The sequence below is a fragment of the Pygocentrus nattereri genome, chromosome 12, assembly GCF_015220715.1.
Source record: "Pygocentrus nattereri isolate fPygNat1 chromosome 12, fPygNat1.pri, whole genome shotgun sequence".
Lineage (NCBI taxonomy): Eukaryota > Metazoa > Chordata > Actinopteri > Characiformes > Serrasalmidae > Pygocentrus > Pygocentrus nattereri.
Genome location: NC_051222.1, coordinates 37,107,145 through 37,125,993, shown reverse-complemented (window position 1 = coordinate 37,125,993; position 18,849 = coordinate 37,107,145). Strand labels below are relative to the sequence as shown.

Genomic DNA, 18,849 nt, shown 5'->3' with positions numbered 1-18,849 from the left:
AAGACATTATTTAAAATTTTGAACATCATTCTTTAAAAATACTTATGCAATATTTACCATAAAGTAATTGATTTAAAAAAAATCTATATATAATAATCATAAAAAAAAAAAACTGGCCGCTTGATGATCACTGTGTATCACTATTTTCACTGAAGGACTTCCATAGAACAATGAGATCTTATGGTGAAGCTTTCCCAACAGTATAGTTTGGAACGAAGTACTGTACATTATTATACATTATAATATAACCATCATGTACATGTGATGCCAGTTTATATATAACAGTGATTAATAAGGTAATATTTATTTTATTAGCAGCATCTGTTTGTCAGAAACCCCCACAGTGATCATTGCTATTTCTGCTAAAGGGAAAATGAGACTCTCCATTATATGATAGTGTGACGTGGAGCGATGATGCGGACGTTGTGCTGAGAAAAGCGAGATTCCAGGGTCAGGAACAGTCCAAGGTCAAATGGCCAATACGTAGAGAATGCAGGTCAGACATGGCAAAAGAACCACAGGATCCAACCAATACACTTACTAAACGGACCAAGCCAAAAACCCAACACAAACAGCACAAACATACAAAGACCAACAACCGCAAGGGGCTAACACAGGGCTTAAATACAAGAGGGCTAACAGGGGTAACAGGACACAGGTGGAAGATCAAAACGTAAACAGAAAGCACATGGAGGAATGAGAGGAGCCAGGCGTGACCGATAGCATCAAGCTAAGGACGGCGATATTTGGTTTCATCTGTCTACCAGGCTCACAACAATGAGAGAGAAGAGCTTATTTTTCTCATACATTGCACATCACTGATATTACTCAACACTTTTTTTTGCCCTCATATCATTCCTAGATTGTTATCTGAAGGACAGTAAATCATAGTGCATAAGAGAAAATCAGTTGGTATATTTTTCTACAATCGAACTTTTCATATCAATGTACTCTGACTGTGCACATCTCACTGACTGAATTACTCAAATTATGGAATTCCCTGATTGTTTGTTTAAAAAAACCCATGCATAAGCACCATACCAATCAAAATACCAATCAAAGATGTTTTGTATCTCATCTATACATTAAACAACAATGTACCGGCGAAATATTGTTGCATGCTGCTTGAGAGGCACATCACTGTTAATGTAAATCAGCCTTAATGAAGCAAAAAAAAACATTTACATTGATCTAAAAGTCTTTTATTTAATGAACTGATTTTATTTATTTATTTATTTTTATAGAAATGGATGAGAACTGATGGAAACAAACGGGTCTAACATGCTGACCCTTCCACAACAGCTGGCATGTTTCACAGTAATGTAGCCATGAGTCCTTCTCTTTGGTCAAGGTTGCCCTAGTAAAAGCTTCATTAGAAGCGTCCTCATTCTTGCTGAGATTCACGGCTGTGTATGCTGGACCTTCAGCAGATTTTACAGCTGAATGCTAAGTGGCACTTGCTGAGGAATCAGAGAGAATTGTGGGCAACTGAGCTGTGGAGTAGATGTCCTAATCAGGAGAGTTTGGTGGTAATGGAGCAGTAGAATATACAGGATTTGAAAAACTGATGGGGCTTAAGGGCAACTGGACATTATCATACACAGTCTCAGAAGGTTGGGAGGGGTTTGTAGGTAATTGGTCATTATCATAAATGGTCTCAGAAGGTTCGGAGGGGTTTGTGGGTAACTGGACATTATCATAAACGGTCTCAGAAGGTTCGGAGGGGTTTTTGCATAACTGGTCATTATCATAAATCGTCTCAGAAGGTTCTGAGGGGTTTGTAGGTAGTTGAGCAGTAGAGTAGACTGTGGAAACATCAGCATCTGAAGAAAACATGTTTTTAATCTCCTCATGGACTGACAGAACATAGGGAACCTGAGAGAAAAGAGAGAGCTGGAGTTACTTTCATTGTAAATCAGTTCATTGTTAATCTTTCAGCTGTAGAAAGTTTAGTATTGTGTGCATTTCCTTTGTTGATTCTTGAACAGAAGTGAATTACTTCGAAGTATCTTGACTCACCTCCTGGTTGCTTGAGGAGCCAACGATGGATTGGTTTTGGTACAACATTCGCACTTAGGAAAAAAGGAGACTTGGTGATAAAGCAGGTGAATTAAGAAATACGTCTGCATCATTGAATCAGAGCATAGTATAGGGTACTGTAAAGATAACATCAGTAAGATTAGTCTGAGAATGTGTATGTTGTCACAATGTTAGTCCACTGGGTGTTAATGTTTGTCAGATAATGTCAGTTTCTTAGATTTAGGAGAATTCTTAGCCCAAAAAAGGGTGCCTGTGAATGTGTGTGATGGTACCTTGAGTCTTGCTTCTCTTTCGCTGAGCATATATGAAGCATAAGAGTCCAATCAGAAGCAGCAGCAGAATCACAGACACACCGGTGACCACAGAGAAAACGGGAAATTCTGAAGGTGTAGAAACAGAATTATGATTAGTGAGTCAATCACAAATAATCATCTAATCATTTGGAAATTACTACATGTGAGTATACAAGCCTGTATACAAGCACCTGTAGCAGAAGAAAAAGCAAATGTGCTGTTAGAAGATGAGGCGGTGGTTGTTTTTGTGGCCGGTGAAGTGTGGCATGACACTGAACAAGGCAAGACGACGAGTTTGTTAGGAGATCTACATGAACTTGTTTCTGCTTAAATACAGGTTCAAGAGACTTTATGGTCATTTCAGGTGCACAGTCAAACGATACAGCATTCTTTAAGGACCAACACAGGAACGCAAGTGCAGGACAACACAGTACATTAAATACAAAAGACAAAGCCAAAAACAAAAACACAGGCAGTACATATGAGAGTATGTAGATGGTGTAAACCAGGATGCAACATACTATAACACAGTCTAGCATTTATGAGCATAACAGCCACTGACACTGAGGCAGCACCAGAATACAGTATTTGGTTGTTACAGGATTCTAGCAGCCGATATTGTTAAAGAAATAAAACATGCAAAAACCCATGTTTATGTTATGGGTTTATATAATTGGAAGAATTATATGAAGCAAAGGATTTCAGTGTTAAATGCAGTAATTTTATCTTAAATACGGTTTCAAGGACATGAATCGGAACTGCAAGCAAAGAGATGGTGTTATTGTTATTGTTATCGCTGCTGTCGTATCCTCCTCACCATATCATATTTCAGCTTTTGACATCATTTGGTAAACATTTGTTGTCCTTGTGTGTAATACATTGTGTGTAGATTTCAAGATGAATGGACCAAAGAAACTTGGAAACTTGGCCAAAATATTTGGAAAAAAGTCTGGTTGCATTGACTACATTAAAGTATGTTACTATGTTACTTCTCCTGTAAAGTTACCATTTTGGAGATATGAGGATTTGTTCTGACAGCTGTGTGTGTGTGTGGGGGTCCATGTGAGTGTCCTTCAGTTCAGTCCATGGGAGTTGAGGAATCCAGTGGCTTGTGTAAAGAAGCTGTCGTGGTGTAAATGTCTGTGATGGAGGGAAGAGAGACCCCAATGATCTTTTCAGCTGTCCTCGCTATTCGTTAGAGGGTCTTGCAGTTGGAGGCGGTGCAATTCCTAAACCAGACAGTTATACAGCTGCTCATGTTTATCAAGATAAATATGATCTAGATATTTTACCTGTTGTTTTTGTCTCCATTGCGGATGTTCCTGTGGTTTTAGATATTGCAGACGTAGTTGCTTTTACGCCTTGTGGAGTCGTTCTTGTTGAGGACGATCTTGTTGCTTGTTGTTCATATTCTGGTAATGAAGACATTTAAAGCTTAGACGTTAAAGCTAAAAACAAAGTCTTTTTGTGCGGCAGGTGTGTTTGTAGTTGCTAAATCACCCACAGTCACGCAGGTAAATTTAGAAATTTAGTTTGCTATTTAAATTAATTGATTTGAGGAAATTACCAGAGATAAGCTGCCACTAACGTCCCCAAGTGCAAGCGCAGGCTTTTCTCAGTTCCTCATTTAAACACTATTATTATTAGCTAGATATCTTGTCAGAGAAAAGAACCTGTGCATATTTTGTCTTCTATGGAGGCTACACTACTACAAACCATATGCACCATTTCACTATGAGTTCACATATTCTTAGCACCATGTGTACCTACTACACAGTTATGGGCTAATAGCTGTCAGAGTGAAACTTCCAGATATTTTACAGTAACATGACCTTCTTTGGCTGATTACACACTGTAAGAACAGTTTGGTATCAGTCACCTACAGTAGAGATATACGTGGTTCAGATTAAACAGATGTGTTCTAAATAGAAATCAGTGCATATTTTTAAAATTTCTTATATAGTTTGTGTAATAAGCAATCAGGAATTTTTTTTTTTACAGGCCCACGCTATGACACACAAGACACCACATGATGCAGCACAGACTCTGTTTACTTGTATCTGTCTGTCACTGGCCGGTCCTCTCTGTCTCTGTCCTGTTGACAAGCTAGATTTATTAATCTCCGAAATAATCCCATAATTCAGTAACAACTGCCCTGCTAACTAGACCTAAACACAGCCTTATTAATCTCCACAATAATCCCATTGTTCTATACTAACTGTCCTGCTAACCAGACAAACACAGATTTGTTCATTTCCAACATGGTCCCATGGTTCTTTAGCCTCAGTCTGAGATTCTTACTTTGTCTAATACAGTTATTTAAAGCACTAAACAAGTACATAAACATACACTATATTTCCAAAAGTATTCAGTCATACTCACTCATCAACTATTCATCAAGCTCCTAGGCCTGCAGACTGCTTCTACAGACATTAGTGAAAGAATGGGCCGCTCTCAGGAGCTCAGTGAATTCCAGCGTGGTGCCGTGATCGGACGCCACCTATGCAGCAAGTCCAGTCGTGAAATTTCCTCACTACTAAATATTCCACAGTCCACTGTCAGGAAGTGGAAGTGATTGGAAACGACAGCAACTCAGCCACGAAGTGGTCGGCCACGTAAAATGACAGTCAGCGGATGCTGAGGGGCATAGTGCGCAGAGGTCACCAACTTTCTACAGAGTCAATCGCTACACACCTCCAAACTTCATGTGGCCTTCAGATCAGCTCAAGAACAGCGTAGAGAGCTTCATGGAATGGGTTTCCATGGCCGAGCACCTGCATCCAAGCCTTACATCACCAAGCGCAATGCAAAGCGTGGAATGCAGTGGAGTAAAGCGCCGCCACTGGACTCTAGAGCAGTGGAGACGTGTTCTCTGGAGTGACCAATCACGCTTCTCCATCTGGCAAATCTGATGGACGAGTCTCAGTTTGGCAGTTACCAGGAGAACGGTACAAGAGATTCTGGACAATTTCATGCTCCCAACTTTGTGAGAACAGTTTGGGGACGGCCCCTTCCTGTTCCAACATGACTGCCCACCAGTGCACAAAGCGGGTCCATAAAGACACGGATGAGCCAGTTTGGTGTGGAAGAAGTTGACTGGCCTGCACAGAGTCCTGACCTCAACCCCATAGAACACCTTTGGGATGAATTAGAGTGGAGACTGTGAGCCAGGCCTTCTCGTCCAACATCAGTGTCTGACCTCACAAATGCGCTTCTGGAAGAACGGTCAGAAATTCCCATAAACCTAATCCTCGTGGAAAGCCTTCCCAGAAGAGTTGAAGCTGTTATAGCTGCAAAGGGTGGGCCGACATTATGTTAAACCCTATGGATGTCATTCAGCTTCATATGCATGTGAAGGCAGATGAGCGAGTACTTTTGAAAATATAGTGTATAATTGTGTTGCATTACAACCCTGAAGTGAGGGTTGACCTATAGTTTGAGGGCTGTTGCCACATTTAAAAAATGTGTATGAAGAAACACATTTACTCACCAGTAACTCTGAGGTTGATCTGGGTGATATAAACCTTGTATACATGGTCAGATGTCCAGTCTGATTCAGCTCCACACCAGTATTCACCAGAGTCTCCCTCAGTCAGACTGTTGAAGCTCACAGTTAAGATCTGCTTTACTCTGTCATCATGCAGAGAGAGTTTTCCTGCCTCTATCCATCTTCTGCTCTCGTTAACAGGTGTTTTATAAGTACATGTAGTATACCCCATCCTCTTACAAAGAAACTTGATGCCACTCCTGTGTGATTGTGGGTATTTGCAGCTGATGTTCACACTTTGTCCTACATGGCCAGACACACTGATGCTCTTCTCATAGGACTGATCTGTTAGTAATAAACAAGCAGATGAAAACAATTAGACCCCTAATGGTTCACACAGTGAAACCCTGTCATATTCTGACAAAACTATAATTACAGGGAGAATTGGTTCCAATAATTTTACAAATTGAATGGAACACAATGGACCGAATACATTTATGGCATTTGGCAGATCTTATCCAGAGCAACTTGCAATTGGATCATTTTATACAGGTAGGCGAAGGTAGTGTTAGGAGTCTTGCCCAAGTACTCTTATTGGTAAACTGTAGGGGGCTTGAACCCCTGTCTACAGCATCACTCATTCATGGCTAAAGACTGCTATGATTTAAATTTAGAATTGTTCATCTAACATTCACACTTTAAATATTGCATGCTGTGGCTTTTTGAACATGGATTGATTGACACTTGGGCCTTTGCCCAAGGTTAGGGAACCAAACCTGTGAATGGAAGGTCGCCGGTTTGATCCCCAGAGCCAACAGTATGTGACTGAAGTACCATTGTGCAAGGTACCTAATCCCCAACTGCTCCCTGGGCACTGCGGATAGGGCTGCCCACCGCTCTGGGCAAGTGTGCTCACTGCCACCGCGTGTGTGTGTGTGTTTGTGTTTGTGTTCACTAGTGTGTATGTGTTGTTTCATTGCACGGATGGGTTAAATGCAGAAGTGAAATTTCCCCATTGTGAGACCAATAAGTCACTTGATCTTAATCATTCATCAGTGGAAAAATAACAGTCTCTGTCATAATGAAAGCCGTGCTGTTTACTATTTTGATCTTCTCAGGGCCATTCAAACTGACCAGGGCACCATTTTTCAATCCAAGCTCTTTTCACAGTTAATATACTGTAGTGGTTACTGCTAGGGAAGAAGACAAGTCATCGTGCTTTATTAAAGAATGTAGGCCACAGCCATGTCATACAAAAAGCAAGGCTTTAGGCTAACAGCTAGCTCTACACCCAGCTCACGTCTGCACTCTCTCACTTCTGAACTCGCACTGACCAGTTCTTCCTGCTGTAATGTGAAAAACATTGAAGGAAGGCTAGCCCTGCCTTCAAAGTAAGAGTCTTTGTCAGAATAAACCCAGAAAATAATGGATGGAGAATAACAACCCATAATTAACATGCAGAACATTTCATGAACCCCACCCCTCTTAGACCCAAGAACCAAAAAGTTGTTGAACCGAACTGGGGGCTGCCCTCTTCTCCTGGGGCATAGGGCTAAATTGGCTGAGGAGTCATCTGTACTGACTGCTGCTGGTGGGCAGCTGAACACCAACTCTGTGGCATCCACTCTGTTGGTGTTCCAGAGTGGAAAAAACTGAATTTTGGTGTGTGACTGCTGCAGTGGCCTTTCTTAACTGAGTGACAGTATTGCATAAACAGCTCTGTGCATTCACACTGGGCATGGTGGAACTTCTCACAGCTCACCATGTCAAATCCTGTGCCCCTCGGGGCACCAACATCAGCAGCAGTGGCATTCCTCTCACTTGCCCTCTGCTTGCTCTGACAACCTCTGCATCGTCAACACTAACAAGGGTGTTACTCCTGTGCTCCGCTCTGCACTGGGCATCTGGTGGGTTCATTATCACTGCATGGCCACCTCTCAAACTCATTGTAGAACTCCTTAGTTCCATTTGGCACCTGCTGATTCTCAAGAAGTCCTGAATACACTTTGGACACCGTGGACTTTAGCTGTTCAGACTAAATGGTGCATCTTCATGTCCCGAGCTGTCAGCCGTCCTCATCCTATGATCAGTGCTAGCTCAACAGTCACCATGTAGAAACAAACTGTCATGCATTCTAGCTTGAACCTAGCATGAACCACCAGCTGGGCCACTGTGACTGCTGACCATGTGTCCACCAGATCAGTGCATGGAATTTTGTTGGTGTTGATGGAAATGTGGCTGTCTGACTGTCATGATCATTTACCCCCTGCCCTACTCACTGTTTGTTCGCTGCTGGTGCTGTTTATTTTGGCTAGGCCAGCATTCTTACCTACTGACTTCACTCTCAGTGGACAAACCCTAGCCAAATGTCTGAGCTGGCCACACCTACAACCCTGGTAGCAGTCCCATGCCACTGGCAGGTATGGCTACAGGTATGTTCAGTGGGCAAGCCCCAGCCAGATGTCTTGGTCAGTAGTCTCATGTTGCCTGCTGTATGGCTGAGCTTATGGCCTCGGATCAATTCAGTCATCACCTCCACCAGCAATGGCGACACATACTTGACTCCTCCACAGCTCTGACTGCAGGACTATCTGCTAAAGGTTTCGCATGGGTGCACCATATTTGTTTACATCTACACCCAAATTTTCCACTGATGTCACTGGCATGGGAAATGGCATGTCATGGTGTTGCTGTCAAGCTTGGCTTTTCTGCCCCCAATATTGCCTGTGGTGCTCTTGATGATGCAAATTTGGCATTGTCCTCCTCAACTGTCACGTAAACAGAGTGCTCCATCTCCCTTTTGAGCTCTGTAGCATAGTTTAGCTGCTAAATGGTCTAAACCTCTCCCTTCTAGGTGGAACCTTTATTCTCATGCCAAATGTTGCATTTACTGCTAGGAAAGATATTTGTTTTTATTAAATACCATATTAAATATAAAAGTATTGGCCACAGACACACCATACAATAAGCAAGGTTTTACGCAAATAACTAGCTCCACACTAGCTCACTGTCTAGCTTCCAAGCTCCCACTACCTAGCTTTTGTTGTAACACAAACACAGCAAAAGAAGGCTAGCCTCGCCTTCACAATAAGAGTCTTTGTTAGAACAAACCTAGAAAATGATTTCTGGCAAAAAAATATCCCAGAATTAACACGCAGGACATTTCTTGAACAGGCTACAGTACTCAAGATCTTGCAAGTCCATTTGCCAAATGTACATACATACAAAATCCTCAATCACACAATCATCAAATATGGTAAATATCAGTATAAATGGATTTCCATACCAAACATTCAAGTGATGCTATCAAAGTCTCTGAAGGTCAGGACCATATGATAACACTTAAAATGAGTGAATGTGTCCTTCTTAAAGGGATCTAGACAATTACATTTTCCAACACAATTCCTGATCTTTGTTCTGCATCGGACTCATTCAGCCTCCCTGTATCTGATGCCAATGCAGTAATAGAGATGCAGTGTTGGGAGTTACTCACCTTCCTTCACATTCAGTTCCACTGGTGTGTAGATGTCAGACAGCTGAGAAATATTCACTGCACACTGGTACGTTCCAGAATCCTCTACAGTGAGCTCTCTCATCAACACCCAGAACTGTGCAGCTCTGGTGTCGTCAAACAGTGAGAATCTTCCACTGGTTATCCACTCATTTTTAACTCCGGTCTTGATCCTGTCACCACAGTTTGACCATGGACCCTTACAGAGGTACTTTGGGTTTGATGTGTATTGTGTCTCATATTTACACTTGATGAGGACTCCTCCTCCTGAATATCCTGTCACTGTCTCTGATTCTCCTCCACCTACTAAAAGAGGACATATGTCCATCTGAGTAAAGGCTTCATTTGACTCTGCTGATAGTGCTGATTATTTAGAAGAGCATCTCCTTACCTGAAATCAGGAAGAGGGTGAAGATGAGGAGGATCTTCATTCTGAGTTTACGATCTTAGATCAACACCAACTCTGTCAGATATCAGAGCTCCTGAAAGTTACACTCTGTCTCTGTCCCCATCTGATACTGTGACTGTGCTGTGTCTTCAGCTGGGTCTTAACCAGAGACTGATGACATGCCCACTTCCCTATTTGACCCTGAGAAAGAGAGCTGCAGGCTTATTCAAGATGTGGTGTGAAAAATAGCTTTATGGCACAAATATAACTTTATGCCACAAAAAAAAACTGAATAAACTGTGAATCTGAATATTGTAGAGCTTTGCATTTTTGTCCCTCGTGGGCCTGACCATGGATATTCATCCTGTTGAACTGCAAACTAGCTCACTACACAATGGTAAAACTACTTTCTTAGTCTTAGAGTCTTCAGAATTTTCTGTCATACTAGGTCTTCCATGGTTAGAAAAAACAATCCTCAAACGTCATGGTCCGATAAAGAAATCGCAGCCTAGCTTTGCCTCCTGTTCCTGTTCCTGGACTCCACTACAATAGAGAGCCCTGACAATGATCATCCCATTCAGATTCTATAAGTTTAGTCAGATCTGTTACAGGTATTTAGCAAATCCAATGCTACTAACCTGCCATCACACTGCTCATATGTGCAATAGATCTTATTTGAAAGTGCCACTATCCCTAAATCCAGAGTGTACCCACTTACATTGGAAGAGGAAAAAGTCATGGAGGAATATATTAATGAAGCTTTAGCTCAAGGCTTTATCCAAGCCTCTGGCTTTTTCTTTGTAAAGAAGAATGATGGTGGACTCAGGCCCTGTAGAGATTATAGAGCACTTGATGAAGTCACAAAGAAATTTGTGTACCCCATTTAACTGATCCCTGGAGCCCTTGAACAGCTCAGAGGAGCACAGTACTTTACCAAGTTAGATTTATGTAGTGCTTATAATTTAATCAGAATCTGAGAAGGCAAAGAATGGAAAACAGCATTTGTGGCCGCTCGGGGGCACTATGAGTACCATGTAATGCTGTTCAGGCTCTCTGATGCCCCCTTTGTCTTTCAGTTCTTTATATGACATGATAGGGAGATTTGTAATAACCTACACTGATGACTTCTGGGTGTATTCCCCTGATCTTAACACTCACATTCTGCATATTTGCCATGTCCTTCAGAGGCTACTAGACAATCATTTACTATTTGTAAAATGAGAGAAGTGTGAATTTCATCTTCAGACAGTATCTTTCTAGGGTTATGTAATTAGCACCACAAGGGTATTTATGGATGATCACAGAGTAGATGCTGTGGGTAACTGGTCCATCCCTGCATCCATGAAAGACCTTCAGAGGGTTTCTAAGTTTTTCTAACTTTTATAGAAGGTTCATCAGGAACTTCAGCTCTCCTTACAGTTCTTCTTAAAGGAGCCACCAAGAAATTAGAGTGGAATCCCAGTGCAGAAGAAGCATTCAATGCCTTCATAATGGCATTCGCTACTATGCCCATTCTCAAGCACCCAGATCCATCTTTACCTTATGTGGTAGAGGTGGACACATCTGAATCAACTGTCAGTGCAGTTCTGTAACAACATGGCAGTGATCCCTCTAAACTTTACCCAATAGCGTTTTTCTCACACAAGCTCACACCTGCAGAACAATACTACAGTATAGGAGAGTTACTTGCAGTTAAACCAGCTCTAGAAGTATTGCGCCACTGGTTAGAGGGAGCCAAGCATCTGTTTCTGGTCCTCACTGATCACAAGAACTTAGAATACTTGCATTTAGCCAAACGTCTAAATCCACATCAAACTCGTTGGTCACTTTTCTTCTCATGTTTCCAGTTCAACAATACCTGATGCATTTCAGACAGCTCAGGCTATTTACAGTCACATTTTCAGAAACTATACCAGAGGGCATTTTTATTTGATCAGAGCCAACAATTTAACTCTTATGTATAGAAAGGGTTTTTTGAACTTCTTGTGGTCACTGTTAGTCTGGTAATCACCCTCAGTCTAATTGACAATGTGAGAGGGTTAACCAGGAACTTGGAAAACTCATGCTTTATCATGTAATTGCTCGAGGAGCTTCTGAGGGGTTGGGTTGAGGCTCTTGCTGGGTCTGAGTTGAAAGAGATCAAATTAACCATCAATTAATATATTTCCAATATTAAATTGTATGTGTGATCAACTGAAGGATGAACCGCCTGTGGGATTGACCTGAGAGTGTGTTCAGCATATTCTTACTCTAGGTCTCCTGATGCATGTTCATTTAAAGCCAGTAGAGGTCAGCATCTCTCCATCACTATTAGTCCACTTAGGCTTGTTGCTTTTTTCCTTCACTAATGAATGTGTAAAGACCCTTACTGTACTGACTGGGGCCACACTTCCCATATCAGTGCAACCCTGATTTTACTTATCAATGACTATTGCTAAAACTCAAAATGAGCATAGTGGTACAACATTATCAACAGTATATAGAGTTATATTCAGTGTTAACTGACTACAGTAAAACTTTTTTCACAGTAAAAATTGTCCTAGATATGTGAGACTTTGGGATGAGATTAATAATCTGACCCCTGATGTGAAGTACAGCATCATAGTACAGGCCCTGTCTTTAAGAAACATTGCTTCACTGTGTGAAGGCTTTGCTAATTTTAGTAGCGTGTATGTTTATGTATGTATGTGGTGGTACCTTGAGGCCTGAGTCTTTTTCGTAAAATGAAAATGAAGAGTCCAATCAGAAGCAGCACCAGAATCACACAAACAGTGATCACAGAAGAAGCTGGAATTGCTGCCGAGGGAGAAACAGAATCATAATTAGAGAACCAATAACAAACAATAATCTAATGATTTAACAGTATATGAGCAGATTGACTTTTTGTCTGTACTGTGTGTTGTGTTCAGCCACAGGAGTGATCCCATACCAGTGTATTGTTGGCTATCAGCCTCCTCTGGCACCCTGGACCTTCATACTCTTGAATGTACCAACCACTGACAACTGGATTAAGTGGAGTGAGGAGGTCTGGGAGAAAACACACTGCAGGATTGAAGCAGCTGTCCAGTGTGGCAGGTAGCAAGCAGACCTTTGCCATGGAACGATCTGTCCTTGCAGCCTGCTGATCATGTGTGGTTATCAACTTGAATCAAACTGAGTAATGAAGTTACATACCTGCTCAGTATCTTCTCACCTTCCTCACCGTCTCCCTCCTCAAGCCTATGATTCCGGATCTGCTGGATGAGGAGCTGTCCACCTCCATGCATGCTGTTTCCGAGGTGCTGGACTCCAGGAGGCATGGAGGGGAACATCAGTACCTAATTGATACTGTCAAAATTCCATCAGGCTCTTGTCACCACTTCTCAGCCTCTGGACTCAGTTTCCCAGAACTCCCTACCAGATCACATGACCCCCAGACCTCCCTCATGTGACTCTCCAAAGACCGCTTCACTTGATTATTGATTCAAGTCACCTGTTTTCTTCTGACTCATGGACTGTTTTTTGGATTGCCCCTATGATTACTGTTTTCTTCATCCGGACTATTTGACATGGATTTTTGACTTTGATTTTAGATTCCCCTTTTAATAATAAAGCTGTTTTAGTCCAGTGTGGTCAGCGAGTGTCTGAGTTCTGTCTGAGCTGGACAGTATTCTAGTAGGAAAATCTTAAAATAATGTCTAGTACAATGATGTTAGAAGACATGATACAAACAGTCACCTGACTAACTAAAACTGAAGTCCCAAAGTGGAAGCTGGCTATATCAAAATATTTAAACAGTGTAGTATTAGTCAAAAACTTACAACTTTGAATGAAAAATAAATAAAACACAATTGGTTTATTCAGCTATATTTTAAAACCCTACATTGTTTGAAATAAGCAAAAATAAAAGCACATTTCTTCATGCTTAAATTGTGAATTCCCATCAGTAATTATATCATAGTCTACTTTTGGTGGAAATGGATAAAAATAACATGCTGACGTGTTTGAGTGTAGCATAGTCACATATGTCTTTTTTCTTGTTGGAGGTTGCCATAGTAACAGCATCATTAGAACTATCTGTATACTTGATACAAATTTACAGTTGAGATAATTGGCAGATTTCCCCCTTTATTGAGAAACCACTAAGGATTGTGAGTAACTGAGTTGTAGAGTTTGATGGTAACTGAGCAGGAGAATAAACAGGATTTGAGAAATCACAGCTTGAGCATTACTGGACATTCTCATAAACAGTTTGAGAAGGTTCTGAGGGGTTTGTGAATACCTGGACATTATAGTAAATAGTCTGAGAAGGTTCTGAGGGGTTTGTGAATACCTGGACATTATCATAAACAGTCTGCAAAGGTTCTGAGGGGTTTGTGAATACCTGGACATTATCATAAATAGTCTGCAAAGGTTCTGAGGGGTTTGTGAATACCTGGACATTATCATAAATAGTCTGAGAAGGTTCTGAGGGGTTTGTAAATAACTGGACATTATCATACACAGTCTGAGAAGGCTCTGGTGGGTTTGTAGGTAGGTGAGCAGTAGAGTAGACTGTGGACACGCCAGTGTCAGACCCAGGAAGGCGTCTGGTGTCTTTAAGGGAAACCTGAGATCAGATTGCAATTCATTACTCCTTGCTGTTATAGTTGTTATACTGATGAAACAGATCAGTGTTTTTTATTGAGGAATCATTATTAAATATTTCACAGGTGGATATCTGTTCCAATAAGGGTCTGCTTTAAAACTCATGCTTTACCATGTAATTGCTCGAGGAGCTTCTGAGGGGTTGGGTTGAGGCTCTTGCTGGGTCTGAGTTGAAAGAGATCAAATTAACCATCAATTAATATATTTCCAATATTAAATTGTATGTGTGATCAACTGAAGGATGAACCGCCTGTGGGATTGACCTGAGAGTGTGTTCAGCATATTCTTACTCTAGGTCTCCTGATGCGTGTTCATTTAAAGCCAGTAGAGGTCAGCATCTCTCCATCACTATTAGTCCACTTAGGCTTGTTGCTTTTTTCCTTCACTAATGAATGTGTAAAGACCCTTACTGTACTGACTGGGGCCACACTTCCCATATCAGTGCAACCCTGATTTTACTTATCAATGACTATTGCTAAAACTCAAAATGAGCATAGTGGTACAACATTATCAACAGTATATAGAGTTATATTCAGTGTTAACTGACTACAGTAAAACTTTTTTCACAGTAAAAATTGTCCTAGATATGTGAGACTTTGGGATGAGATTAATAATCTGACCCCTGATGTGAAGTACAGCATCATAGTACAGGCCCTGTCTTTAAGAAACATTGCTTCACTGTGTGAAGGCTTTGCTAATTTTAGTAGCGTGTATGTTTATGTATGTATGTGGTGGTACCTTGAGGCCTGAGTCTTTTTCGTAAAATGAAAATGAAGAGTCCAATCAGAAGCAGCACCAGAATCACACAAACAGTGATCACAGAAGAAGCTGGAATTGCTGCCGAGGGAGAAACAGAATCATAATTAGAGAACCAATAACAAACAATAATCTAATGATTTAACAGTATATGAGCAGATTGACTTTTTGTCTGTACTGTGTGTTGTGTGTAGCAGAAGCTGAAGACGGTGTGGTTTCAGTAGTTGAGGATGTGGTTAGTTTAGTCGTCAGCAAACTGATGTGACATAATATGTGATATTTGCATCTAAAGGAAATACCTGCACTCATATAAATAAGTGTCTTGTAGATAAAGAGATATGCACCTTCTATGTATGTTGTACCTGTTGATGTGTTTGTCCTCAGTGAGGATTTTCCAGTGGTGTTAGCTCTTGAAGAAAGGTTAGATTCTGTGCTCTGTGGAGTTGTGCTTGATGGTGATAAAGAAGATAATGTTGCTGGAAGTTCTTGCACTGGTAAAGGAGACGTAGACTTTTGAAGACAATTTGGACTGGTACGAACACTTATAGATCATTTTGGTAGAATAATGAATGCACCCTGCTTTCACTGTGCAAAATGTAAATAAAAACAAAGTGCAATGATAATTTAAACCCTATATTTTTTTTGAAAACAGTACAAAGACAACAGTTGTTGAAACGGCTAGTAAAGTTGTGGTGGTTGAATGATCCAGAAATGCTGGCACCTTCTCTGGGCCCAAGCTCATTTAAAATGGACAGAGGTGAAATGAAAATGTGTCCTGTGGTCCGACGAATCAACATTTGAAATTCATTTTGGGAATCATGCACACGGTCCTACGGGCTAAAGACCACTCAGCTTGTTATCAGTGCACAGTTCAAAAGCCTGTGTTCTTGATGGTAAAGGGATGCATTACTACCCATAGCATGCTGAAATGCCACCCACTGAAAACATTTGGCAGGAGAAATATGACAAAAGTGTCCCTGAACTGTGAGGTAGATGAAGTACTACATCAAGTAAATACATCCCTTTCTACACTACAGTAGGTGTCTCGTCAGTTCCCAAATGCTTACAGAGTTTTGTTAAAAGAAGTGATGAAACACAGTGGTAAGCATGTCCCGGTCCCAACTTTTTTGGAATGTGTTGCTGACATAAAATTGAAAATGGGCAAATATTTTTTTTAAACAGTAACATTTCTCAGATTCAACATTTGATGATGTCTTTGCAGGATTTTTCTATGGTTTACTATGGTAAAAACTATGGTTTACATGATTTCCATATCATTGCTTTTTATTTTTATTTACATTCTGCACAATGACCCAACTTTTTTTAGAAATTGGGCTGTATTAATTCATGACCTCAGATGAATGAGATTGCATATATCATGAGATTTGATTTAACTGAGGGATAAAAAGTCTGACCTTGGCTGGACTCTGTGTAGGCTCTAGGCTCTGTGTAATTCACTGACAGGATCTTAAATATAAAGCTCTGCATATACTGCTGTAAAAAAAGATCTACTCACCAGTAACTCTGAGGTTGATCTGGGTGATATAGACCTTGTATCCATGGTCAGATGTCCAGTCTGATTCAGCTCCACACCAGTATTCACCAGAGTCTCCCTCAGTCAGACTGTTGATGATCACAGTGAAGATCTGCTTTCCATCATCAAACAGAGAATTTTTTCCATTGTCTATCCATGATTTATTAAATTTAACTGATGTTTTATAATTACAGTCAGCAGTGCCCACTCTCTTACAGAGAAACTTGGGGTCATTGCTGTGGGATTGTGGGTATTTGCAGCTGATGTTCACGTTTCCTCCTACACGGCCAACCACACTGATGCTGTTCTCGTAGGACAGATCTATAAACCAGAACCATCAGATGAAAGCATTTACATTGACCTCCACATTATAGTGCAATCCTGTCATTTTTTGATGTTGAAGGCTTGCTTTAATGTGGTTCTGATATTCAAATTTTCCAGACAGAGGTTCTACATGTCTGTTAACAGAACCTAAGGACAAGAGACATACAAAACTACATGTTCTAAAGAATGGGAGAAGTGAGCAACCTAAAAGAAGCTGAAAGTAGTCAACTGTAGCTGATGCTGATGATGCAGGACATCGAACAGGTTTAGTGGTAGGAGAGACTCACCTTCCTCTACCTTCAGTTCCACTGGTGTGTAGACATCAATGCCAGATTTCCAAACTCCACACTTGTACGTTCCAGAATCCTCTACAGTGAGCTCCCTGATCATCACCCAGAACTGTGAAGCTCTGGTGTCGTCAAACAGTGAGAATCTTCCACTGTTTATCCACTCATTTTTAGCGTCTGTCCAAATTGGCTTTGTCATGCAGGGCCATGGACCCTCACAGAGGTATTTTGGGTTTGATGTGTATTGTGTCTCATATCTACACTTGATGAGGACTCCTCCTCCTAAATATCCCATCACTCTCTTTGATTCTCCTCCACCTGCTAAAAGAGGACAAATGTCCATCTGAGTAAAGGCTTCATTTGACTCTACTGATAGTGCTGATTATTTAGAAGAGCATCTCCTTACCTGAAATCAGGAAGAGGGTGAAGATGAAGAGAACCTTCATTTCGGGTTCAGACTCACAGACTGACACCAGCTCGACTTCGCACTAGTCATCATAGATCTAGATAAGAGAGGTATTGAAACTTGTGTGGTTCCTCTGTATGTGTCTGACTCTGACTCTGTCATATCTTCAACTGTATCTTAAATAGAAACTGTATTCATGCCCACTTCCCCTGCTGATCACGACAAAGAGAGAGCTGCAGACCTCTCAGTAAGATGATGTGTGAAATGTGAGCAAAGTTTAAATGAAAATGTATAAAATGCTTTCAAAGATATGTGTTACAGTAAATTGTGGCTTTCCATTGTGTTGAAGCAGCTTCTACAGCACTTCATGTTTTAATTAATTCGCCTTTAGCTTGTTGCGGTGTGTATCAGAGGGGCAGCCACAGGTAGGCTTGGGTAAGCCTGGGCCTGCACACACTGATCACAGGGCTGTCCAATCAAATGGGAAGAGATTATTTATTGAACTTCATTTTAAAGACAGTGAAACTGAACTTCTGTCAGTGCTATAAATGTTTTCTGGTCAGTCATTATGTTCTCTGCATCATTCCTGACTTTGAGGGATATAATCCAAACTCGAGTTCATTTTTCAAGCCCTAGCTATCCGCCATTTCCTCATGTCTTCAGTTATTTTGCAGTGCACAGTTTGAAAATTCAGCTGTGGTCCAAAGATGTACCTGGAGGTGTGTAAAAACCAGATCCCATCCTGTTTAGAGTATGAATGTTTTTGTCCCATTTTTGTCCCAAATCTGTACATTTTTAAAAAATGTTTTTGTTGTTAGTGGTATACAATTTGGTACATCAAAAGACAGTTACTTTACTCGCAAGAACTCCAAATTATCTCTGTTAGTGAAAGGATACAGGTTACTCCACTGTTAAATATTTACGTTCATGTTATTTGTGCTCTACTGCTCTGTGTCAGAAGAACTCTACTGCCATCTAGAGCACAATGTGTGTAACTGAAGAACATCTCAAAAAGACTGACCCCTCTTTTCTATATTCAGTACAAATGTGTTGATATAATGGGAACTACAGATAGAGGGATACCGATGGGTCGTCATTTATAGTCATATACTATAGTGGTACTAATATACAACTACATAAACTAATAAACTATATAAACTAATGTTTATATTGTTACACGTGGAGAAAAACCTCCAC

General features: G+C 40.8%; 2 protein-coding genes across 2 annotated transcripts; both read right to left on the bottom strand.

The window, feature by feature from the left end:
* Positions 1-1,180: 1,180 nt before the first annotated feature.
* On the bottom strand, positions 1,181-13,081 carry LOC108411746 (CMRF35-like molecule 8). Its single transcript, XM_017683476.2, has 10 exons — positions 12,894-13,081; positions 12,649-12,746; positions 12,417-12,515; positions 9,723-9,920; positions 9,314-9,637; positions 5,824-6,165; positions 3,626-3,745; positions 2,313-2,420; positions 2,020-2,072; positions 1,181-1,875 (listed from the first exon to the last, which is right to left on the bottom strand). Exons 4-10 carry the CDS (start codon positions 9,760-9,762, stop codon positions 1,510-1,512), a joined length of 1,353 nt encoding a protein of 450 aa, XP_017538965.2. The 5' UTR covers positions 9,763-9,920; positions 12,417-12,515; positions 12,649-12,746; positions 12,894-13,081; the 3' UTR covers positions 1,181-1,509.
* LOC108411731 (polymeric immunoglobulin receptor-like) lies at positions 11,780-17,707 on the bottom strand. The gene is made up of 9 exons (XM_037543338.1): positions 17,653-17,707; positions 17,247-17,567; positions 16,618-16,956; positions 15,464-15,592; positions 15,084-15,182; positions 14,458-14,510; positions 14,134-14,307; positions 12,894-13,000; positions 11,780-11,843 (listed from the first exon to the last, which is right to left on the bottom strand). The coding sequence occupies exons 1-9, from the start codon at positions 17,690-17,692 to the stop codon at positions 11,780-11,782; spliced, it is 1,326 nt and encodes a 441-aa protein (XP_037399235.1). The 5' UTR covers positions 17,693-17,707.
* Positions 17,708-18,849: the final 1,142 nt, after the last annotated feature.